Source organism: Sylvia atricapilla, chromosome 26, assembly GCF_009819655.1.
Source record: "Sylvia atricapilla isolate bSylAtr1 chromosome 26, bSylAtr1.pri, whole genome shotgun sequence".
NCBI classification, from domain to species: domain Eukaryota; kingdom Metazoa; phylum Chordata; class Aves; order Passeriformes; family Sylviidae; genus Sylvia; species Sylvia atricapilla.
In genome coordinates, this window is record NC_089165.1 from 3,068,213 (window position 1) to 3,090,785 (window position 22,573).

Here is a 22,573-nt window from a genome sequence, read left to right on the forward strand (position 1 = left end):
GCCAGTGCCAGCCAGAGCAGGAACGGGGACACCAAGGGGCTCACGGGGTAAGTGGGACCCCCAGCACCCGCAGCTGGGGCGAGCTGGGGTCTGTCTGACACCAGTGCCGTGCTTGGGCAGCAGTGGGGCTGGGAAGGGCTTCCTGGCAGGAGTGGGCTTTAATGGGAGTAGAGAGGACAAGGACAGGGATGTCCCGCCCCAGCCACCGGCGCAGTGCAGGGCTGAGCGTCCTGGCACGGCATCGCCCGCTTGGCTGTGACACCCCGTGCCAGGAGGGAGGGCAGTGCTGGGCATTGGCAATGTCTCCCACTCCACTGGGATCCAGCCAGATCCAGGCACCAAGGGCACCAAGGACACTTAGCCACAGTCCTGCCTTTATCCTGGCAGGTGCCAGAGGTATCCAGACCGAGCACAGGGCCGTGTGTCCCCGGGGAAGGAGGGAGCTGCCCTGCTGTGAGGAGCTGGGACTGGCAGTGCCAGCCAGGGCGTCTGTGGCAGTGAAGGCACCCGCCTGTGCAAACACGGGGTTATCAGTGGGGAGGTCCCGTGGTGTGACAGGAGAGCCCAGGCTGCTCCTGGAACCTTCACTCGGGCCCTCCTCTGCGGCTAACAGGCTGGGGGAAGAGCCAGAAATCCAGCTTCTCGCTGAAGCTTCAGGGCTCCTCAGCGCCCTGAATGGAGGGGCAGAAAGTGCCTGAGGCAAGGTCTGTGGCTGCATGACCACGCCGCTTGAGGCACGGGCACGTTGGTGCATCGGCACATGGGTGTGTTGGCACACTGGGGCATCGCTGAATCCCACGGGCTGGGGCCAAGGGCAGCCCCCCCGGGCATGGGACCAGCTGCAGAAGGGTGACGACAGCACAGGAATTTGGGGACAGGGCACTGAGCCCAACGTGCTTCTTGGAATTTCCCACAGCTCCCTGGTGCTGAGCTTATCAGGGCCTTGCAGCCACCCTCCCGCACCCCCCACACCCCACCGCTGCCACCCTGGCCCCGCCCCGGCAGACACAGCTCGCCTGGGTGTCCCGTGTGACCTCCCCGGAGCATGGGGACCCCTGCCCCGACAGCTCCCTGGACAGTAAGTGCTGCGTGGTCGGGGACAAGAGCAGCACCAGGCGCTGGGGGGACGCTGTGTCCCCCCGGCCTTGGAGGGACCGGTGGCCACGCAGGGATGGTGGCAGTGAGGGTGTGCACTGAGGGCTGGCGCTGTCTGGGGTGGGCAGCAGAGGGACACTGGACACGTGCTGGGATGTTGATGAGCATCAGGCGGTGCGGGGACAGCCCTCGGCTCAGGGTGGGCACAGGGTGGGCGCACTGCAGCTCTGTAGCCCTCTACAGAGCCCTCAAGATGGGAGGGGACCCCGAAAGTGCCCCACATGTCTCCTTATGGTGGGGGTCCCAGGCCAGACTGGTGGCAATGTCACCTGCTCAGCCCAGCAGCTGCCACGGTGCTTGGCTGGGTCACAGGCCGGGACCCCCGAGCCCCTGCAGTCCCACAGCAGCAGACGGAGCTGAGGGAGGTAGAATGTTTTGGGTGCAGCTCTGGGAGGGGCCGTTCCGCTTGCGTGGAGCCGCCCGGGAGCTCCGATAACAGCCCAGCTGGTTTCTCTGTCCCCGCTCCCCTCCTGTGCCGGCCGCCAGCGCTCCCGGGTGAGGGGGTCCCCTTCGAGCCGGGACTTCGGCCCCCACAAATATGGTAAGAGGCGTGGGCAGATGGTTTTCATTATCCAGGCCATTAGGGGCAATAAAAGAGCAAGACTGAATCACAGCAGAGGAATTAACAGGTAAATTCAGCCGGGTACAGCTTCAGGCAGAGAGGCTGAGCCACCAGGGCTGGGCACAGGGCTGGGCAGCACTTCCAGCGGAGAGGAATCGCCTGGGGCTGGCCAGGATGTCCCAGCTAATGACACCCACGTGCTCCTGCCTCAGGAAAGGTTTAAAAAGCTCCTGGCTGGGGCCCAGCCCTGCTTGCTTTGTGGGAGGATGGTGCATCCTGGGGGGCTGGAGGTGAGCAGGGGAAGCTCGGTCAGCGGAATCGCTGCAGGAACGGGGCACGCACAGAGCGCTCTCACCCTGGAGGTGAGCCAAGATGCTCCGGATGCAGAGAAGACCGGGCACCTGCCTTCCCCTGGGCAAGCCTCATCCTGAGCTATGCTCGCCAGTGCCGCAGCCCCCAGGCTCTGGCTTGTCCTTGTTATCACCGTGGCCTTGCTCCAGTTTACTCCCAGGAGGCCGTGAGTGCCCGGGAGCAGTGCCCAGCGGTGACACTCCCTGACCTGCTGGGGCTCACAGGAGTCCAGCTAGGAGCAGTGACAGATGACGGCAAAGCCATGGCTAAGCCTCGGCAAATAGTGGCACAGGATGTGGTGCTGGCTCCAGGCACACCCAACTTGTCTGCAGGTGACATGTGTCAGAACTTGGTGTCTCCAGTTCTGGAGGCAGGGATGGCATCTGTGATGGGGTGGCAGCCACTGTCTCATGGAGGACCCACCTGTGCTGCCCCTCCCTGTCTGGCACCTGCTGCTCCAGCTGGCTCTGGCCCAGCCAGCACTGGAGGATTGACCCCGAGCTTGGGGCTACTCACTCCTGCCCTGTGTGCCAGGGTTAAAGTCCCCCTCGTTTTATGAGCCATGAAACCCATTTTTATGACACCGCTGTTTCTAGAGCTGGGCTGTTTGGAGGCTCCTTTCTGTAAAAGGCACAAGAGGATATTCCAGGCAGGGGTGGCCCAGGTGCTGGCACCGCCTCTCCCTGCCAGTGCTGCCCTGAACTGGAGGTCCCTCCCCTGCCCTGTGCATGTGGAGGGCCCGAGGCCATCCATATCCTGAGCAGTGCCCAACTGGATGTGGTGTCAGGAGCTTGTCTGAGGTCTCGCTGCCTTTGGCAGTGCAGGCAGCACTGACTGCTTGTGGCAGGTTTGGCTGTGCTCCCTCAAAACGTGGCCAGGTTGGGGGACAGAGGTGGGGTGGGCTTCTGGGCTTTGTGGCAGATGCTCTTGGGAATGGTACTTTGTGCTCTTGCTGCTCCTGCCCCACACGGGGCAGGCTGGTGTGACAGTTTCTGTGCCATGCCAAGGACACTGGTACCAGGCTGGGAGAGGGGCTGCATCTCAATCTCTGCTCCTTCTGCTGTTCTTAATGGCTACTCTCCCCTCCTGCTTGCAGGGCCAGCCAGGTCAAGACCCTTGGCCTCTGCAGAACTGGGACTTTGAGGGTGACCTCGAAGCTGAGCTGTGGCCCCTGTCTGGGACAAGGTTGTCATAGGGGTGACTCTTCCCAGGAGATGGACAGAGTCACCAGGCACCTTGTGTTCCAGTTCCCACAGGCCTCTCCCAGGCAGGATTCACTGACAGACCTGAGGGCCAACAGTGATGATGATGTGTTCGGCTCCGCTCAGCACAGCACCCAGAGGGTAGAAAATGGCTACAGCTGGAAGAGGAGGTCCCAGTCACCCTCGTATTTCCTGGAGGGTGGAAGAGATGTCTGGACCCCGTCCCCAGACAGGGAGTCCAAGTTAGAGGTGGTGAGATCAGGAAGCCTGTACGATGTCCGGGCTTACAAGGGCGAGAGGAAACCCTCGAAGCTCTACGATGACGAGGAGCAAGACCTGTACAGGGTCCCTCCACCCAACATCTCACCTGAGAAAGCTAGGGAGCTCGAAGATGAGAGGAAAGAGGTCATCCGCAGCCAGGTGATGAGGAAGAGCTCCACCATTGCGGAGAGGTGGAGCTCTGTGGATGAGCTGAGCTCCATCAGCAGTGGCGTGGGCAGCCAAGGTGAAGGCAGGCACACAGGCAGTGTCCCCACCAACTTTGCCATCTGCTTTGACAAACCTTCCCCAGGCAGGGCTGCAACGCCCGTTGACCCTGAGAATATTGACACGGAGCAGATCAACTTCTCTGCGGCTCGGCAGCAGTTCCTGATGCTGGAGAAGACAAACCCAGGCTCATTTTTCAGTCCAGGGCAGCAGACCATGTCCCCAAGGCCAGAGTCAGTGACAAAAGTTTCCAGGGAAGAGTGGTACAGCCCTGAGATGTCCACGAAGTCTACGAGAGGCTATGGCAGTGCTGGTGCATCAAGCCAGAGCAAAACAGACAGGAGCATTTACCAGGCTTATGGTGTGTCCCTGCATAAGACACCAGAGAAAGAGGAGGTTTATGCTCCCAGAAAGGCTGACACGGAAAGGTCATATCCCATTGGGAAGACGTTCATCCTGACCAAAACATGGTCCAGAGAAGACCTGGACTCTGGCTTGGGTGAGATGTATAATGAAGCCGCTGCAGGCTACGCCAGTGATGGAAGCACATCTAATGAGACCCTCAATGTGGATCTAAGGGCTGGCAGCAATGGGCTGGGCAAGGAGACGAGGGTCAGCAACGAGACACCCATCGAGCGGGAGATCCGCATGGCGGCGGAAAGGGAGGACAATCTCCGGAAGGAAAGGGGGATCCAGCGGCTGACCTCCAGCAGCGAGCTGGTGGAGATCCAGACCAAGCCTCTCCTCAACATTCACACATCTCCCGGCCCAGGCAGGAAAGGGGAAGACAGAGGCCGCGCTTCCCTTTACGTCCAGAGGGAGATTGAACAGGAAACAAAGCGTGAGGAAGATCTGAAGAGGCAGGGGAGGCTCCTGGGGGCGTATGACAGGGGGACACAACAGGAGCTGGAGGAGCGCAGGAGGGTGTTCGAGCAGGAGGAAGCCCCCCCACAGAAGCCCATTCCCCTGAAGCGGGCAGAAGAGAGGAAGAGCTGGGTTAAAGAGTTTGTGGTGGAGCAGCCCTCGAGCCCCAGTCCTGTGGAAGACACCAGGGCTGGAAGAAGCATTCCCAGCTACACAGCGAGCATCGCCCACTTCCAGCTGTCCCAGCCGCGCTTTGCTGCCAGCGAGAGGAGCCGGGAGCAGCCCTTGGTGTCCCAGCACGCTTCCGCCAGCGCCAGCAAATGGGGGAGCGAGGATTCCCGGGGAGGAAAGCTTCCCGGCTCCACCCCGAGCCCCACCAGCACTGCTGTCGTGCCCAGAGAGTACTTGTCCCTCTCCTTCTGGAAGCCCAAGGTGTCCTTCGTGGAGGACATGGGGACACAGAGCCCGCCGCGGAGGGAGGATGGCCGGGAGGAGCAGTACCGGCTGCGGACGTGGAAGCCCCAGACATCGGCTCTGATCGAGGAGGAGATCCGGAGTGACTTGCAGAGGGAAGAGGAGCTCCAGGAGCAGCGGCGGCGGCTGATGGGCACCTACAGTGATGGTGTTCCCCAGGAGGGCTCCCGCTCTCGGCACAGCTCTGGTAAGGGAGCAGAGGGACAGGGTGGCAGAGGAGTTATTTGGTGGGATGCCTGTAAGGACTCCTGTGTGCTGGTAGCAAATTGTCCTGCAAGAACTTGATACCAGCACACTGGCGTCAGCAGAATTGCTGCTGAGGAAGGGATAGGCTCAGCAGGATTCCAGAGCTGCTCAGGTATGGATGGGTTTGTTACACATTACAGCAGCAAACAGGGCTGGAGGGGCTCGGGAGGGCCCAGCTAAAGCATTTTACCCCTTGTTCCTGCAGTCCCTGGCTGGGGCCCAGGCATGGGGTCACAGCTATGACCAAACCTGCTAGACCTGCTATGGAGGCAGGTTTGGGGCAGGGGCTTGACAGTCCTGTGGGTTTCCACCCCCCGGGAGTGGAACAGAGGTCTCTCACCCCCTGATGGTCTTTCTCTCAAAGCTGCCTCAGGTGCCAGTGGCAACTACTCAGTGTCTGGGTCTCCTGCCTCCTCTCCTGCCTCACACCAGACGGGGATCCTGGGGCTGATCTCATCCTTCACCCCGCTGAGAGTGACCAGTTCCTCCCAGGGCAGCGCAGAGACCCCCACCCCTGACTCATCACGTTCCAGCCCCTTTGAGGAGCGGAGGAGGAGAGTGAAGGAGGATGGAAAGGTGAACATGCCCATCCTGCTTGTGCCAAGTGGTTGGGGGGCTTGAGCCTGGGGGAAGACTGGTGGCTCTGGGGCTGGAGGGGGCTGTTCCTGACTCCCACCTGGAGCTTAAGATGCAGCTGCTCAGCTCAGTGGACGACCTGGTGTTGGTGGCACCATCAAGGGGCCATGTGAGCCCCACAGACAGCACTTGCTGTTCAGAGCTGCCAGCACTGGGTGGGACTGGAGAGGAGCAGCAGCTTCCTCCTGTGGGGGATTGCCTGGATTGTTCCCTCTACCCCAGGGATGGTTTGGCTACGTATGCTACTTTCCCTTGACTCTCCCGTGCCCCTGCTGAGAGCCAGATCCAGCCGCCTCTGGATATTCCTCTGCCAGACTGCCATTATCTAATCGTGTTTTCCTCTTTCCACAGTACGCCGGCATTGAACCCGTTGACAAGGTCAACACAGAGGTAAAGAAGGGGGAGGTTCTGCTCACACTGCCCTGACACCCCCTGCATTCTGCATCTCCCCTCAGTCCTGGAGGCTTGTGGGATGGACAGGGGTGGGACAGGGTTGCCCTGGCTCCCCTGTGGCCACAGGCATCACTTGGATGGACACTGAGTTGGGCAGAGCAGGTTGGGGAGCTGGCAGGGGGAGCGGGGACAGTTCTGCAAAACAGATCATTGTGAAAGTCTCTTTTTTGTAAAGATGCTGCATGTTCTGGTCTCTGCAGGTGGTGGAAAGCACCCGAGTGTTTCGCCACAAGAGCCTCATGGCCCAGCGCTGGGAGGCCGGACAGTATGTCCGGGATGAGGACTGAGGGACCACTGAGTTGGAGGCTGGCCCTGTTCACAATCAGCTGATGCATGACCTAAATACTCAATCAGTTCCACCCTTGGCCATTGCAACAATCAGAGACATGAGCCCTGAAAATCTATCTGGTTTATTGTTAAACTGATAATCCTTCCACGCAATAGACCTGCTTCTTCCTCCTCCTCCCTGTGGGGTGGAGGAACACTTCTTTTTCTTAAGAGGGAAAAAATTGGATCAGTATCTTTTAATCACTTCTGCCTGGAGCCAGCCAGGTGAAATCACCCAGTAATTCACTGTGCCCCTCGGGAGCTGTCTCAGGCTTACGAAAAAGCCGTTTTATTTCTCAGTGGTTTTAGGTTTTTAAGTACCGAGAGGCTGAGCATTGCCTTGGGGGTACCTGAACTGAGGCCTCTGGATCAGTGTTGCCGTGGGACTTGGGAATCAACATTGGTTTAACTCCTGTGATCCATGGAGATGCAGCAATGGAATATAAAAATATATATAAATGCTGTTTATTTTGCTAATTTATTAAAGAGTTGTTATACTCTGTCGGTCTCCCAGGCCAGTTCTGTCCAACTGCTCCACTGGTTTTGCTCTGCTGCTTCAGAGGAACCCCCGCGGTTGGGATGTGGGGCTGGGGGGGAACCTTGCGGGGGCTGAAGCTGACGGGTCCCAAAGGCTGCTGGGCTGGGGGAGCGCCGGGATCCCACCGGGAGGGCCCGGGAGCACCCGGGGCCGGCGGGAGGAGTCCCTGCGCGGGGGAAGGTCGGCACTGGAGGGTATCACCGAGGGACGGCACCGGGTGGGTTTTAAAGTCCCGTTCGATCCCGACCGCGCTGCGGTCCCTGCCCGTCCGCCCGCCCCCGCTAGGGGGCTCCCGGACCCGCCGGGACCCCGGTACCGACCCCTCCGCAAGAGCTGACCCGGCTCCTGGTACGGATCTGCCGGGATACCGGTACCGACCCCTCCGCAAGAGCTGACCCGGCTCCCGGTACGGACCCCTCTGAAACCCGGACCCTGCCCCGCCAGCGCTGACGGGGGTCCCGGTGCGGACCCGGCGGGCGCTGACCGGGCGTTTCCCCGGTGGAGCTCCAGGGAGCCGGGAGGTGCCCAGGGGCTGTCACAGGTCAGAGAGGGCGGATGGTGCAACCTGTTCTTCCCGTCAGCAGCCGCTCGTTGCCCAGCCTTGGGCGTGGGCTGAACCGACCAGCGATGGGGAGGAAAGAGCCCGACTCGGGGTGGTCTGGGGGCTCAGGGACGCGGGGACCAGAATTGTGACCGCGGCTGCGTCACCCAGACCAGGACGTGGGACCGGCGGGACCCACAACGTCTGCTGTGTGTTGGACACAACAGACGCTCAGTTGTGGTGTCATGGTGATGCCACCGGTGCTCCAAAGAGCCGGCAGACGCCCTCCAGCACTTGAGGAGTTTGTCTGGTTTTATGTCTCTTCAAACGTCCTTAAGTTACTTCTTGATGTTCAGCTGGTTGAATGGGACCAATTCTGGCAAAGAGCTTGACCCCCCAAGGCTTTGTTTGACTCCATGGGGATGGCTCATAGGGCTTCAAAAGGCCCAAAGCTCTGTGCCACTGGGCTGGGAGCAGGGGAGACTGAGAACAACAGGGAACACACCAGTGTTCCAGGAAAGCATCATTTGCTGTTCAGACACAGACAGAACTGAATTAAAGGCTCTTTTATTTGGCTCTATTAACAGTGCAACCAAAAACCTGACTGAGCTGTAACAGGCACTAAACAGTGCTGGGGCAGCTGAGCAGAGCTGAACACACCTCCCAGTGCCTTTGTGGGGTTGTGTTTTGCATTCCAGGGAAACCACTTACACATTAAACCTTTCAACCTTGTCAGACTTTTAAAATAACTTCTTAGAACAGCCACAACTTCGTCAGTCTATGAATCTTTCCCTAAGGGAAATTACCTGAACCTTTTCAGAAGCTCTCCTGCAAGGTTGGGATTGGCAGCATCATTGCTCTCCTCATGTTGCTCATCCTTCCCTGCAGGTGTGTGTCCCAGGCTGAGCTGTGTCACCCTCAAAATGTGCAGAATGTGGGTGCAGCTGACACTCCTGGCCAGGCCCTGTGACCCCCAAGCCCTCTCTGTATCAGCACTGGTTGTTTCTAACAGCTCTGACCATGTGGTGGAACATTAACTTGTTTAGCAAATGTGAAACTGAAGATCCTCATTAACTCACTGAATTATCAATTCCAGTAACAGAAACAACAACAAAGGAACTTCCCTGAAAGCCAAGGTGCTGCAGATCTGTAGGTACCTTCAGTGCCAAGGTGAAGCCCAGCAGAAGGATGTTTGTTCTCAATCTACACCAAATACCGTGACAGAATTCTGTTTCAGAGCAGCCTTGGAGTGGTTGAAGGTGCAAAGCCAAAGCGACAGCTCTATTTCCTGTTGTTCCTTTTGGCTCCTCTGATATCCTGGGTAATAACGTCCATGATTTTATAAATTTTGGCTTTTGGCAGTGCTTTCCTGCTGTACCACACTTTGTCCCAGACGGAGCACAGTGACTTGGGAGACAGGTAAAGAGGGTGGTTGTCATTCAGCATGTCTGGTGGCCTCTTCCTGGCATACTTCTTGTAACTGGCAACTGGGCAGTTATCTGGATCCTCTGGCTTCGCAAAGAGACGTGGACTTAGCTCTTCATTTTCCCCAGGGCTCACATCATCCTTCCACTCCAAGTACTCCACCTGTCCTTTGGTCTTCCTTAGCACCACCTGTCCCCAGTACAGCTGGTGGGCCTGGTGGTGGGTGTGTACCCCAAACCCTCTAATGAGGTTGGTGAGCATGAGGTGCAGCAAGCCCTGAGGGTGTGTATTGCTTAAAATTCCCTTCTTAAGAAGGTTTTCCACATCTTCATCTGTCAGGTTCTCCACAAGACTCCAATCTTTCTCCTCCTTTTCATCCTTCTTTTGGAACAGGTACCAATGCTTTACTTTATAGGCTTCCTGAGAGGCCCTGAACTCTGGCCCTCTCAATATGTTGTACTGGTAGTTGTGGCCCTTGAGGTACCGGTTGATGTTGTGCTGGAAGGATCTTAAGGAATTGGCAGAAAAATCTACGCCATCCTGTCTCTTGGTAGAGATGAAGAACAAGACCAGGTACTGATCGAGGTCTGCAGGAGACAGTGTGTGGATCTTGCGCGTCTCGGAGGGGTGGTGCAACTTCAGCCACTCTTTGAACACTTTTATCCCTCCTGTAACACACCTTATCCTTTCCTCCTTTTTCTTCAGCACATCTAAAAGACAAGACACAGCTTTTTGGACAGCAAGAATCCACAAAGATCAGTAAAACAAGGAGATACAGGAAAATGTCTACCTGCCTTCTGGAAGCCATTCAGAAAGGACAGGACTCTCCCAAATCCCTTCCCCCAGAACTGTGAGTCACATTTGTGTTCTCCACAAGCCAGCACAACCCAACAGTGCCCAGCTCTCCAGGGAAAGTCGGGCTCCTTCCTGCTCCCTCTTCCTTGGCAGCTGGCCCTGCTTACTGCCAAACACGGAAATTTCCCTCTCATTGTGAAATAACAGCATGGACCAAAGGTTGGGATGGATAGTGAGGGAGAACAAACAGGTGAGTAAAAAGTGTACTATGATTTTGGTTTAAGGATTGCCAGGATTCCAGTAGGCCACTCTCTCAAGTTGCCATGGCAATACCACATCTACCTAGTTCGATGTAGCATGAGAAATGAATTCTTTGGATCGCTGGAAAGCTCCATCTGCTTGCCTGTGACTCGTCCAGGGTGATGGAAAAGGGCTCATGAGCCAACTAGAGATTCCCCTTTTGCACCAGGTTCTTTTTAACAGGCTTAGTTGTCATCCTGAAAGACTGATGGCTGTCCCACTGGTTTGGGGTTTGGGCCTGTTTTGTACTGACTGCTCCAGGTGCAGAGAGGAACAGCTCATGAATCAGTAACGCTGAGGCCTCCTCTGAGCCATGAGCCAGTTACCTTGGCAGAAACAGCTACTACATAGACAATCCCAGAAGAATTCCCAATCCCTTCAGATGACACATTTTGTCAGTTATGAAAATAGTAAAATACTATTCCCAACCCCCAACTGTGGCAGTTTGTGTTGTTATGGCTCTACAAAGAACAACAACCCCTAAGCCTTTTTGAGACCAGCACTGGTGCTTTTAAGCAGATCCCAGGCAGACCCCAAATGCTGCCTCAGCAACCTCTGCCCTTTGCAAGGACATGCCCAGGCCCCTGTGTTGCAGGACAGCACATATGAAAACCTTCATTCTTGAAAGCAATGTGTGGAGTCCTGCATTTCCTATGCAGGACTGACACTCTGCTGCCACTGCCAGCACTGGGGGGTTTTGCCACTGGCTTTGGTGCAGCCAAAGCTTTGGCCACAATTTCTCTGTGTTACTTCCTCTTGTTTCTTTCTCTTGAGACCTGAGTTCCCCACTCTGGCTCCAGTTTCCCACAGGGACCCTCTCAAATATGGCCAACATACAGTGTGGGAATACTGGGTAAAATGCAAAACCAAAGTATTCAGACTTGGATGTTGGGGCTGGGGCACAGCCAAGAACACCTTTGGGTACCCAAGAGAAGGGCATTCCCTACAGAAGTACCAATTCCTTTAGGCAGGAAGCGTTGTAGTGCCCTTGAGCAGAAACAGGAGTGCCCCAAATCGAAGAGATTTACTTAGATGCTGCAGTACAGACCTTGGCAGTGATGTGAACTCGCCCTCCTTGGATATTTTGGGAAAGTGATTAATAGAACACCCCCACACCCCTGCAGGCACAGAACTCCAGGCTCTCTTACCTTCATTTGAGGCTGTAGGTGGAGGGCTCTCTGGACTCTGTAAGGGTGAAGAAAAAGGTGTCTGCTCAGATTCCGATCTGTTGCTGTCCTCACCCATGTTCTCAGCACCATCCCCACTGGAGCCTGTTCCCACTGTGTCACACTCTGGAGGGCTCAGCTGGAGAGATTGCTGAACATCAGCAGTGGCTTGGAGTTCAAAGAATGTCTCTGAGGGTTGTGATTCAAGCTGGTCCTTGGCTTCAGTTCTGGGAACAGGAAGGGGTCTTAAGTATACCTTTGGTACTGCTGACCCCAGGAGGCTCCTTGCCCTGGAAGTTTCAGCCATGGGCTCTGCAGCAGTGAAAGGACTCAGCCTCAGGATGTTCCTGCTCGGGTCCTCCGGCTCACTGACACCAGCCTGCAGAACACAGGCACAGGGTAGGGGTGGCCTTGCTGTGGGGGCACAGGCAGCTCTTTGGGAGGCTGTTGGCTGGTGCAATGCCGTATTCTGGCAGTGGGGCATCTGCAACTCCTCAGCAGATGGCTCTGACACATTAACCTGGTTGATTCTGTCTCCTTGGTTGTCTTCATCTACCTCACAGTGCTCTTCATCAGAGATGATCTGTAAGTCGTTGTCACTTTCGGACCTCACATCCTGTTCATCAGTTTGGACTCTACCACCAGACATTGAGAAGTGCTGCTCTGTTGCAGAGAATGATGTTATGGGTTTCCAGGTATTTTCATTCCCCTTGGGCGTGTTATTCCCTGTGTAGGCACTGTCAGCCTTCTGCTCAGTGAACTCTTGGGATCTGCCAGATGACCCTGTGGTCTCAGAATCTGCTTTACCCATCTCAAAAGATGATGGGGTCAGCTTGAGCTTCTTTTCCTCAAGGCTGGATTCCCTTGCCAAGGACTCAGAAGACAGGACCCTCTTGATCTTTCCTACAGCCTTAGTATCTTCTTCACCTCTGTCGTTTAATTTCCCACAAGGCCAGTAATAGGCATGTCCTGATTCACACATCCACACCCCAGCATTGTTGTTGCTCAGGAAATCCATGTCCTGAATAAATTCCAGGGTTGGGATCTGGTTGCATATGGTCCCGTGAGCATGTGCCCAGTCCACAAGTTTGGAGAGATCCACTAGAAGGGAACTGGCACCGCTGCACCCTCTGTCTCTGCCACTCTCGCTCTGTAAAGGTGTTGGAGAGAACATGAGTAAGGGAGGATGTGCAGACAAGAGCAGTCCTGGGGGCTGTTTCCATCCCTCCCCAACAGTGCAGTAATTGTAGATGGGCTACAGTTTCATTTCAGGACTTCTTTTAAAAATCAGTTTGTTCGTCCTTTCTTGTCTGTGCTATCATTTATGCCATAACAGAACACTCACCATGCTGCTGTTTTCTGTCTCGCTGAGCCTTCTCTCAGGTGGGGATCAGTGACTCTTTGAATAGCCTTTCTCACTCAGAACCTGAAATGATCATCACATGTGTGTGCTATATACATGGATATGTGTGTATGTAGATATATAAAACCCTGACCAGAAGATGCAGCTGATTTTCTCCATGCTGTGCCCACTGCAGGCCTCTGACTTCCCTGGGCTGAACTCCCACTGCACTTCAAGGAACTCTACACACAAAACCTGACTGGGGTAAATATTTGCAGGATCAGCCTCTGCAACACCAACGAAACGGAAACTAAATATAAACACTGAAAATAGAATTTTACAAACTGAACTCTGCAAGCCATTCCTTCAGCGCTCTGGAGTTGGCAAGCTTTGTGTCTCCAAGTGCTGAACTGCAGAGAGAGAAACAGGAACAGTGAGGCTGGTTCAGCCTGACATTCTCTGACTTTGCAAACAGTAACAAGAGGCAGTTTCCCAACTGAAGGACTTGCACATGCAACTTGTATTTATATTAGAGACTAAATCTGAAATTCTCCCATCTGTTCAGAAGGCTCCATGCAACAGCCTGGAAATCAACCCTGTTTCTGTGTCACAGGGAACACGTAACATGCCCTCAGCACCATGGCAGCCCAGGAGCCCATCGCTGACACCGCACACTCACATCTCAGTCCATGATTAATTAAAAGCTTTGCAATCAGTGGTGGTAAAAGAGGCAAAGCTGAAAATGGGAACCTTGTCTAAAGTGGTTCTTTGAGCAGTTCTTTTGAGCAGTTCTGCCCTACACAGAACACAGCTCTCAGGGAGAACAGGCCCTGGCTGCTGGTCTGTGAGCACGTGCTGCTGAGAGCATGAGCATGCCCTGAGCAGGCAGAGAAGCTCCAGCCCCAGAGCTCCTGCTCTCCCAGGGAGCTGGGGAACACAGGAGAAGCCCACTCCAGCTGACAGCTCTAGGGCTGCTCTGTAATCCATGAACACAGCGCTGGCCACAGAGATTTATCTCAGGAATCTGGTAGTCAGACTGAGGGTGAAGCCAGCAGCACAGGGGCAGGGATGGCTGTGCCACAGGAGTGCTGGTCCCGGGGCAGTGCCATGCTCTGTGCCCTCAGTGCCCAATGCCCTGGGTGTCCAGTGCCTTCCTGTCCAAAGAGAACAGGTCACACCTCTCACAGGTGCCAGCTGACTGGGGGGCAGAGGAACTGCTCCTTTTGGGGTGAGCAGCACAGCAGCACAGCCCCCTTCTGCACTTAGGCTCCATCAATCCATATGTTCCTTCCTAATGATAGCACAGATAATTTTAGCCCAAATGCTTGGCTGTTGCGCGTGCCAGCATGTGGAATGTACAAAGGCGGGATTTACTGAGAATTTTTTACTGAAATCTGCTGCTGCTTTAACAAAAAATCAGACAATAAAAGCCTTTTTGGAAGCAGCAAATGCAATCTGAGCTCCTGATGCTAATCAAGGCCTTGTATGGGATCTACTGTTCCTGTGAGCTCACTCCTGATGAATCCCAGCAAAGAGGGCAGGGAGTCACCTCCAGTGGTCATTTCAGCTGCCCTGACCCCTGAGAAAACAGGCTCTGCCCAAGCTTCTCCCCAGGGGTGTTTGACCTGTTCCCACCTCCCCAGGCCAGGGAGCTCACAGCCTGCTCCCACTACAAGCTGAACATAAACTTGAGGAAGAACCATTTTCCCTCCTGAAGTAAAAGCAAGTTTTATCTTCGAGTTCAGCCTGTGCAATTCCCTAAAAGGGCTGAGCCACTCAGACAGACTCTAAAGGAACTTCCATGCCAACAATCTGGTGCCTTCACTCAGTGTGGGAAAAGGTAACAGGAACGGAAGCTCCGCATGGTCATATGGCCACAAAATTACTGACTTGGCAGATGAACATCTTGATCCCTATCACAGACCTCTGCAAATGGAATGCTTTTATCTTTCCTTATCTCCAGGCACATGTCTTCCTCTTCCTGATCTCTTGGAAAGAAAAGCCTTGGCTATTTAGTTCCCAGCACAGGCTCTGGTGGTTCAGCTACAGACCCCTAAGGCTGCTGTGGCCCTCAGACTTCCAGCAGCTGAGATTCCCTCAAAGGAATAACAAGTGGAATCAGTCTGGATTCACAGTCACAGTTGAGTAAGAAAAATGACCACTGTCCTTCCCCCAAAGGCTGAACTGGCATATGTGTCCTCCCTTTGAATAATAAAAACCCATCTTGATCGTTGCCACAGTTCTTACCTGCTCCCAGCAACTCTGGGATCCCAGTGGGAAAGGGTCTGGGCTTAGAGTTTGGGGCTGAGGTTTGTTTCAGAGCCTTGTGCCTGATTCAGTGTCTGTGTAGCTGAAAGTGATGTTGTGGGTTAATCCTCTTTCCAGGAGAGGCTCCCATCTGATAATGGACACTGTGTACAGGACCCACACCTTTCTGCAGGAAAACAGGACATTCCAGAGCTGTACAGTAAAGGATTTTAATTTTTTTTTTAACCCACAGAGAATTCAGTCTACTGGTAAAACCTACAGTTAGGTGAACTCAGGCTCACTCATGGGAAAAAAAAAAAAAAAAAAAGTGTTGGTTTTGGTTGGGTTGTTTTTTTGGTTTTTTTGGTTTTTTTTTTTTTAATCTACAAGGTTTGGCTTTCTCAGGCCCTGCTCTGCACAGCTTTCCAAGCCTCAGTGCTGTGGGTGCTGATTTTACCTCTGTACTCCAGAAAAAGTGACCAGGTAATTTCACAGGAGTCTCCAGCCTTTCAGGGGAGACTGAACTTTGGTCTGACTGAAACATGGAAATGTTTTTTTGGTTGTAAGACTTTATGTGTGTCCTTTGAGTCCTTTGGGTGGAGGGGGGGAAGCAAAATCAGCAGTTTCTGAGATTTATCCTCCTATAAGGTCAGACACAGACACCTGAGAATGTCACCACTGGGATCTTCCTCTCTCCCCCTCCCTCAGTGCTGAAGGCCTGACCCTGTAAAGCAGACACAGCCTTGTGCAAACAGGAACACTACATAAAGACACCAATTTCGAGGCACTAAAAGCCCTTTGCTCCCTCTGTCCTTGTCCCATTGCCCTGTGACAGCCCTGGCTGGTTCCTCTCACGGGCTCCAACGCCTGTTTTGCAGATTAGAACCTGGCACACGCACGGAGCCAGAGAATTGGAGAGCACTGGCTTCCTTGCTCCAGATAAGACAGTGCAGGAAACTGCAACAATCCTGGTAGGAAAACAACAGGATACAGAACAGCAGTGCTTAAACTTGACTCCTGCTCCCTTCCCTGCTCCCTTGGGAAATCCTCCCTGGAGGTGAGGAGACCTGAGACAGCACACATGGGGGGCACTGCCAGGGCTGTGTCAGGGCAGGAAGGGCAGAAGCTGCACTCAAACACATCTGGCTGCAGGACAGGACACGAGTGGAGCAGCTGCAGCTCATGGCTGCCAGAAATCATGGAGCTTGTCCCATCCTCCTTAGCAGGAGCCCAGGGGGTGGGTCCATAATTTCCTAGCACATCGGTTTCCCTGTTCTCTGCTTTGTTTGTCTGCACAAGAAACTTCTGAGCACCTCTTCAGCTCTCTTCCTGCTTCCCTACATCCTTCCACGAACCCCTCCTGCCTTGCTTGCAGAAATACAATTCCCAGGATACACCCTGTACTCGCTACAGGGCACCATGCCTCCATTTTGAGAGATGCTCCCAGAAAATCCCACCCGGAGTGTCTGCAGAGGGCAAGATCTGACTGCAGGCACCAGGAGACAGACCCTGCTGGCAAACACTGGCCTCCAGCACCACATTCCTTAAACAAGACCTTTTTTGTTTAAAGACTCGGACATCACTTTTTCCCTGAGTTCTAATTATCTCTGCTCCTGAGGGGCCACGTTCCAGAGCCACTGGCCTGGGATGCAACTGTAAGCACTAAATCAAGGCCTCTGAAAAGTGCTAATAAAAGCCACAGGCAGCTGGCACAGCACTGCCTGGGCCACCAAACAGGGATCAGCCAGCAAACCAGCCTGAGTGAAGGAAAAAATGAATTGGAAACTATGAACTATTATTAGGAACTTGTGTTGTATTTCCCAGGAGGAAGTTGGAAAGCTGAAATCAGCAATGGCCAAATCAGTGACTTGGGTAGGAAATGCTGCAGCACCACTGACATAGTGTCAAGGTGGAGTCTGGGGGCACCTCACAGCTGTGCCAGTGCCCTGGGGACACCTGACCAGACTGGCCCCACGATTCCATGTGCAAGCTGTGACAGAAATGCACAGAGGCATTACTGGCACAGCCCAGCTGTGGTGACTGACCATGTCCCTCACTGCTGTTCGTGTGACAGTGATCTGTCCCCTCACCCCGGGCACGAGCTGCTGGGGGCCAGAAGGTCCGTGCAGGAGCATCGCTGCTTCACTCGCTGCTCTCGGGGTTTGTCACCAAAGCGCCGGGTGGCTCCGGTACCTCCCGCTGTACGAACACCTTTGGCCCTCCCGGCTGTGCTGCGTTTGAGCGCGCCGGGCTCGCGAATCACCCGGGAACGACGTGGAACGGGAACTCTTTTGTTCCTGCTCCCCGCGGCTGGAACCGCCCGGTACCGACAGGGGGAGCTCGGCCCGGTACCGGCAGGGGGAGCTCGGCCCCGGTACCAACAGGGGGAGCTCGGCCCCGGTACCGGAGGGGGAGCTCAGTCCCGGTACCGGCAGGGGGAGCTCGGCCCCGGTACCGGAGGGGGAGCTCAGTCCCGGTACCGGCAGGGGGAGCTCAGTCCCGGTACCGGCAGGGGGAGCTCGGCCCGGTACCGGCAGGGGGAGCTCAGTCCCGGTACCGGCAGGGGGAGCTCAGTCCCGGTACCGGCAGGGGGAGCTCAGTCCGGTACCGGCAGGGGGAGCTCGGCCCCGGTACCGGCAGGGAGAGCTCAGTCCCGGTACCGGCAGGGGGAGCTCGGCCCCGGTACCGGAGGGGGAGCTCGGCCCCGGTACCGGCAGGGGGAGCTCAGTCCGGTACCGGCAGGGGGAGCTCGGCCCGGTACCGACAGGGGAAGCTCGGCCCCGGTACCGGCAGGGGGAGCTCGGCCCCGGTACCGGAGGGGTAGCTCAGTCCCGGTACCGGCAGGGGGAGCTCAGTCCCGGTACCGACAGAGGAAGCTCAGTCCGGTACCGGCAGGGGGAGCTCGGCCCCGGTACCGGCAGGGGGAGCTCGGCCCGGTACCGGAGGGGGAGCTCGGCCCCGGTACCGGCAGGGGGAGCTCAGTCCGGTACCGGCAGGGGGAGCTCGGCCCCGGTACCGACAGGGGGAGCTCGGCCCGGTACCGGCAGGGGGAGCTCGGCCCCGGTACCGGCAGGGGGAGCTCGGCCCGGTACCGGAGGGGGAGCTCAGCCCCGGTACCGGCAGGGGGAGCTCAGCCCCGGTACCGGCAGGGGGAGCTCAGCCCCGGTACCGGCAGGGGGAGCTCGGCCCCCGGTGCTCGCTCCGGCTGCGGCGGTCCCGAGTCCCGCCGGGTGCTGCCGGCAGAGCCCGCATCGGGGCGGCACCGCCGAGAGAAGGGAGTCCCCTCGGTGCCGCTCCACCGGTACCAAACAGCCAAAACGAACAGCCGGGGCCGGCGAGGGGAGGGCGCAATCCTGTTTCATTGAATTGTCAAAGCGTTTGTTGCTGTTTTTCGCATTTCTGAGCAGCCTTTTAAAGTTTAACCAAAATTATCGTGTGACACAAGGTGTTTCGTTAACCAACTGCTAAAGTGAACCGAATCAGCCCAATCCAACTCAAACTCACACACAACTGCTGGGAACAGGACACAGCAGCCAGCGTTTCAGCACAGTCTTGGGGCCTGGTACCTGCCCCTCCCTGAGCTGAGCCAGACCCTCTCCTCTCTTGCCCCACCTGCCCACAGACCAGAACTCACGTGTAGCCTCAGCACACTTTGGCTGGAGTGTGGCAGCAATTTGTTATTAAATAGTATTTGTGGTGAATCTGTGACCTGTAATTAAATGCAATTGTTCACAATGGGACACGGCAACCTACTTCTTCTACAATACAGACCATCTTTAGTGACTGACATCCTCAGTCTAAAGCCCCTGAAATTGAGGTGACTCAGCCTGGGGGTGCAGGACTCAGTCTCACCAGCACCAGGCAAATGCTCATGTTCACTTCTGCACCCCAGGTATTCACAGAGGTTTGCTGGGACATCATGGGAAATGGCTCCTGGAGGCAGGAAAAAACACTGTAGGTAACAAAATGCCTTGCAGGGGTGGGGAAGTTCCCTGGCTTGTTCCATCCCTACTGGATCTCTGGCATGGGCTGCACAAAAGGAGCCCCAAGTTCTTGTCCCTCACAAAACATCCATCTAAGCGGCACCCCAGCATACTGGCCACAGGCAAATGCATTATGGTTTATGCTCCCTGATGATGCCATCTGTGAGACTTACAGGCTCCCACCTTTGAAACCTTGGATCCTGCTCAATTTTCTACTCTGTCCTTGTTTTGATGTGCCGCTGTCTCCCTTACCTGCTCCGAGGTCAGGCAGGCAGCCTCCCACATAGCACGGCACTGCCCAAGGACAGGATCTCATCCAGGGCACAGGGCAGCCTAGGAGAGAGAGGAGACAGGTGTTTGTCAGGAAAGGGAACTCAAAGCAACCTGCCAATCCCCGGGGTGGGATGGAAGCCATGAGCAAAGCTCTCTGCCCTGAGAGCTGAGAGCCCTCAGCTTTGTTGGGCTCTGAGTGGCAGGCTGGGGCAGCAGCCAAGACCAGCAGGATCTGGAGAGTGGCTCCACATTGCTGTCCCTCACTACCTGAGAGAAGAGCTGAGAGCCTTAGGGATGAAAACTCCACAGTTGGATGACCCTTTGGACAAGAAACACACACTTAGCCTTGGATCTGGGAGAGCTGCAGCTGTAACACCCTGCCCAGAATAGGAAGAGGCGCAAACCAGGCAAGTCCACTCAACAGAATCCAGAGAAACCAGAGCCAATGGATGATTTGGAGTTCTCAGCTGCAAATGTCCCTGAGGGAAGGATTCTGAGAACTGACTTCCACCTGCTGCAGAAGGAACTTGTCATCTTGCAGTATGGAACTAAGTATTTTCCCAATAAATAAAGTATTGTCATGTATCTTTTGAGCCCTGACCTTCAAGTAAGAAAATGTAGCTTAACTGTCCCTCTGGAGAGAACTTAGCTCCACAGGGAGAGTGAGTGAGCTCATGGAAATGCTGCTCTGGCTGAAGATGCAGGCAGTACCTGCACAGGAGGGAGCCAAGAGTGGTACACCCCCAACTTTCAGACCTGCTGCCATTCACTGGGTCTCTTTTGGGCCATGGTGATGCTGGTTTTACCCAAACCCAGGAATTCAGTGCTGTGGTGCAGAGCAGGGAGCTGCACACAGAAATGATAGTTCTGTACACAAAGAGCCCCTTTGCCTGTGTTTTGGGGATGCTGGGGCCCCCTGAGACACCCCTTGCATAGGCACCTGTCATTACCTGCCACACTCACTGCCCTGGTATCAGAGAGCTCACCAATTAAATATTAAAACTTCTGAAGGATATTGAGTTTCTTTTGTTCCTTTGGCATCACCAGTGATCTCAGTTCTCCCTGACTTCACATGCTGCATGCTCCTGCCTTCATGTTCTTTTAATGCTTAATTTCATACTCCAGAGGGCTTCCTTCACCTCCTGTCTGTCACAGGGATCATTTGCTGTACCAGGAGATGGCATTTATGGAGCAGGTTCCTCACCCAGATCCCAGACTACAATCAAACCACCAATTCCATCGCTCTGCACATATAGGCTCTTGTGTGTCTTGACACACTTCCACCTAGTTTGATCCAGACTGCTTTGGCTTTGAGTCTGGAATCAGAATGTGAGATTCCTGAACACTTTCACCATCTAAAACATGAGCAAACCTTCACACCACGAAAGCAAAAGCCCCTTATCCATAGAGCAAGGCTTCCCTGAACTGTTCCACTGCACAACATCCTTCAGGAACATACGGACCAGCAACCACGAGATGCCCACAGCATAACTACACCACTGACAAACCAATTGAGCCTCAGCAGCTGCCTCTGGGAAGGTTTCATTCATCCCCAGCACTGCCTTTTAAACTTAAGTGCCACTGGAACAAACACATCTTTGATCCAAGTAGGAAATAATTTGGAGCTTTGTGTTTAATAGAGCTGCAGCCCTGGGGAAATGATGTCGTTCTTGGCCGGGATGACAATGGGGCTCACGGCGGGCACAGAGCATGGCTGTCCCTGTCCTCTCTGAGCCAGCTGTGTTTGGACATCTTTGTTCTTGACTCAGTGGGGAAACAAGCTGCAGGCTTGAGGCTCCTGAGCTGCCATGTGTAGCACCAAAACACAGGATTTGGTGAGCGGGTGGAGCAGGATTTGGGCAATCCCTCCTGTCCTCTTGCTCCTTCTGCCTTTGGAGTCTCTCAGGTCCCCCTCTGCTCCAGGGGAACCACAGCACAGATTAGGGGCTGCAGACACAGACATGGAGGAACACATGGGCAGTTACTGGGCTGTACACATCAGTGTTACCTGTGTGCCTGAGGTTGGGGCACACACACCTGTGTGATCTATGTGCCCAGGCGGGTACACATCTCTGTGCTTCCATGGGCTTTGGAGAGGCACACACACGTGTGATCTGTGTGCCCTCAGGACACACACCTCTCTTTATACTGTGGACACCTCTTCAAATGTTGCTGCAATTTCTATCTCTAAAATCCTGTGTTCAGAGCAAGGACCAAGCAGCAGGCAGGCTCCACACTCAAGAGACCATCCCCAGATGCTCTGCAGGTGCCTGTCTCTCTGCCAGGGCCCTTTTTCATTTAAATGACCTGTGCTCAGACTGTGACATTCTCCTGTCTGGAATCGTCTGGCATCTGTGCCATATCCATTCGAATGGCAGATGCAACAGGAGACACCTGTGGACAGAGGGACAGAGCTAATGTTTCAGGAACAATCACAGAGTCTGGCAGGTGAGCGATGGAGACCTGCAGCAATAATGCATGAGCTGCACCTGCCTCCCCTCGGCCCTGCGGCACTGCTCCTCTGGGAGCTGCTCTTCCAGTTCCCTCTGAGCTCCACCACGGTGCCACCCCCACCACTGGGAGAACCAGTGGCTCAGAAAGAGACTGGGAACACCAGGTTATGGTGTGCTGGAAGAGAAGCAGATCTGTGGGGCTGAATACTCTCAAAGTCCTGCAGAATCCCCCAGGTTCCAGCTCTGGAAATTGTTGCTGAGCCCCCTCGAGAGGCTGATCAGGAAATTGGCATTATCCTTAAGAGGGTCACAAAATCAAATCATTGTAAGGAAGTGAAGGAGCTTCCCAGGCCATTGCTGGGCACAGGGAAGCAACAGAATGGCACTCAGCTCTCCCTGCAAACAAGCCCCTGACTAAAGCAAGAAGGAAATGCAGCGCTTGAGCTACGGACAGACAAGAAATGGTGTTTACTTCCCTGCCCTGGGATAGCAGGAGATGTGCTTGGAAGGAGGGTTGTTTGTATAAATAAATGTTCATTCTTGGCAGTGGAATGCAAACTATGCTGAGGGGCTGGAACCAAGCACTAGGGAAAGCTGAGGCCAGAGCAAGGGAGAGACTAAGCGAGGCTGCAGGGAGGAAATTCACATTCATTTTTAGCAACTTGGAGAGGTTCTCAAGCCTATTTGACGTTTTTAATTATGCTGATGCAGAGCTTATTTCAAGGACAAAAAGAAGTCAGGATTGCAGGTTAAA

At 55.0% G+C, this 22,573-nt stretch overlaps 2 protein-coding genes across 2 annotated transcripts; one reads left to right on the forward strand and one right to left on the reverse strand.

The window, feature by feature from the left end:
• The first annotated feature begins 745 nt into the window (after positions 1 to 745).
• Positions 746 to 7,256, forward strand: MISP (mitotic spindle positioning). The gene is given in 8 exon segments (XM_066336162.1): positions 746 to 808; positions 810 to 1,037; positions 1,039 to 1,078; positions 3,165 to 3,208; positions 3,211 to 5,281; positions 5,705 to 5,916; positions 6,328 to 6,366; positions 6,630 to 7,256. Coding segments are annotated over 8 exon segments (2,769 nt in total). The 5' UTR covers positions 746 to 760; the 3' UTR covers positions 6,717 to 7,256.
• Positions 7,257 to 8,386: 1,130 nt separating this feature from the next.
• Positions 8,387 to 12,925, reverse strand: LOC136371903 (uncharacterized protein KIAA1958 homolog). The gene is given in 2 exon segments (XM_066336253.1): positions 8,387 to 9,970; positions 11,504 to 12,925. Coding segments are annotated over 2 exon segments (2,094 nt in total). The 5' UTR covers positions 12,696 to 12,925; the 3' UTR covers positions 8,387 to 9,068.
• Between the last annotated feature and the right edge of the window lie 9,648 nt (positions 12,926 to 22,573).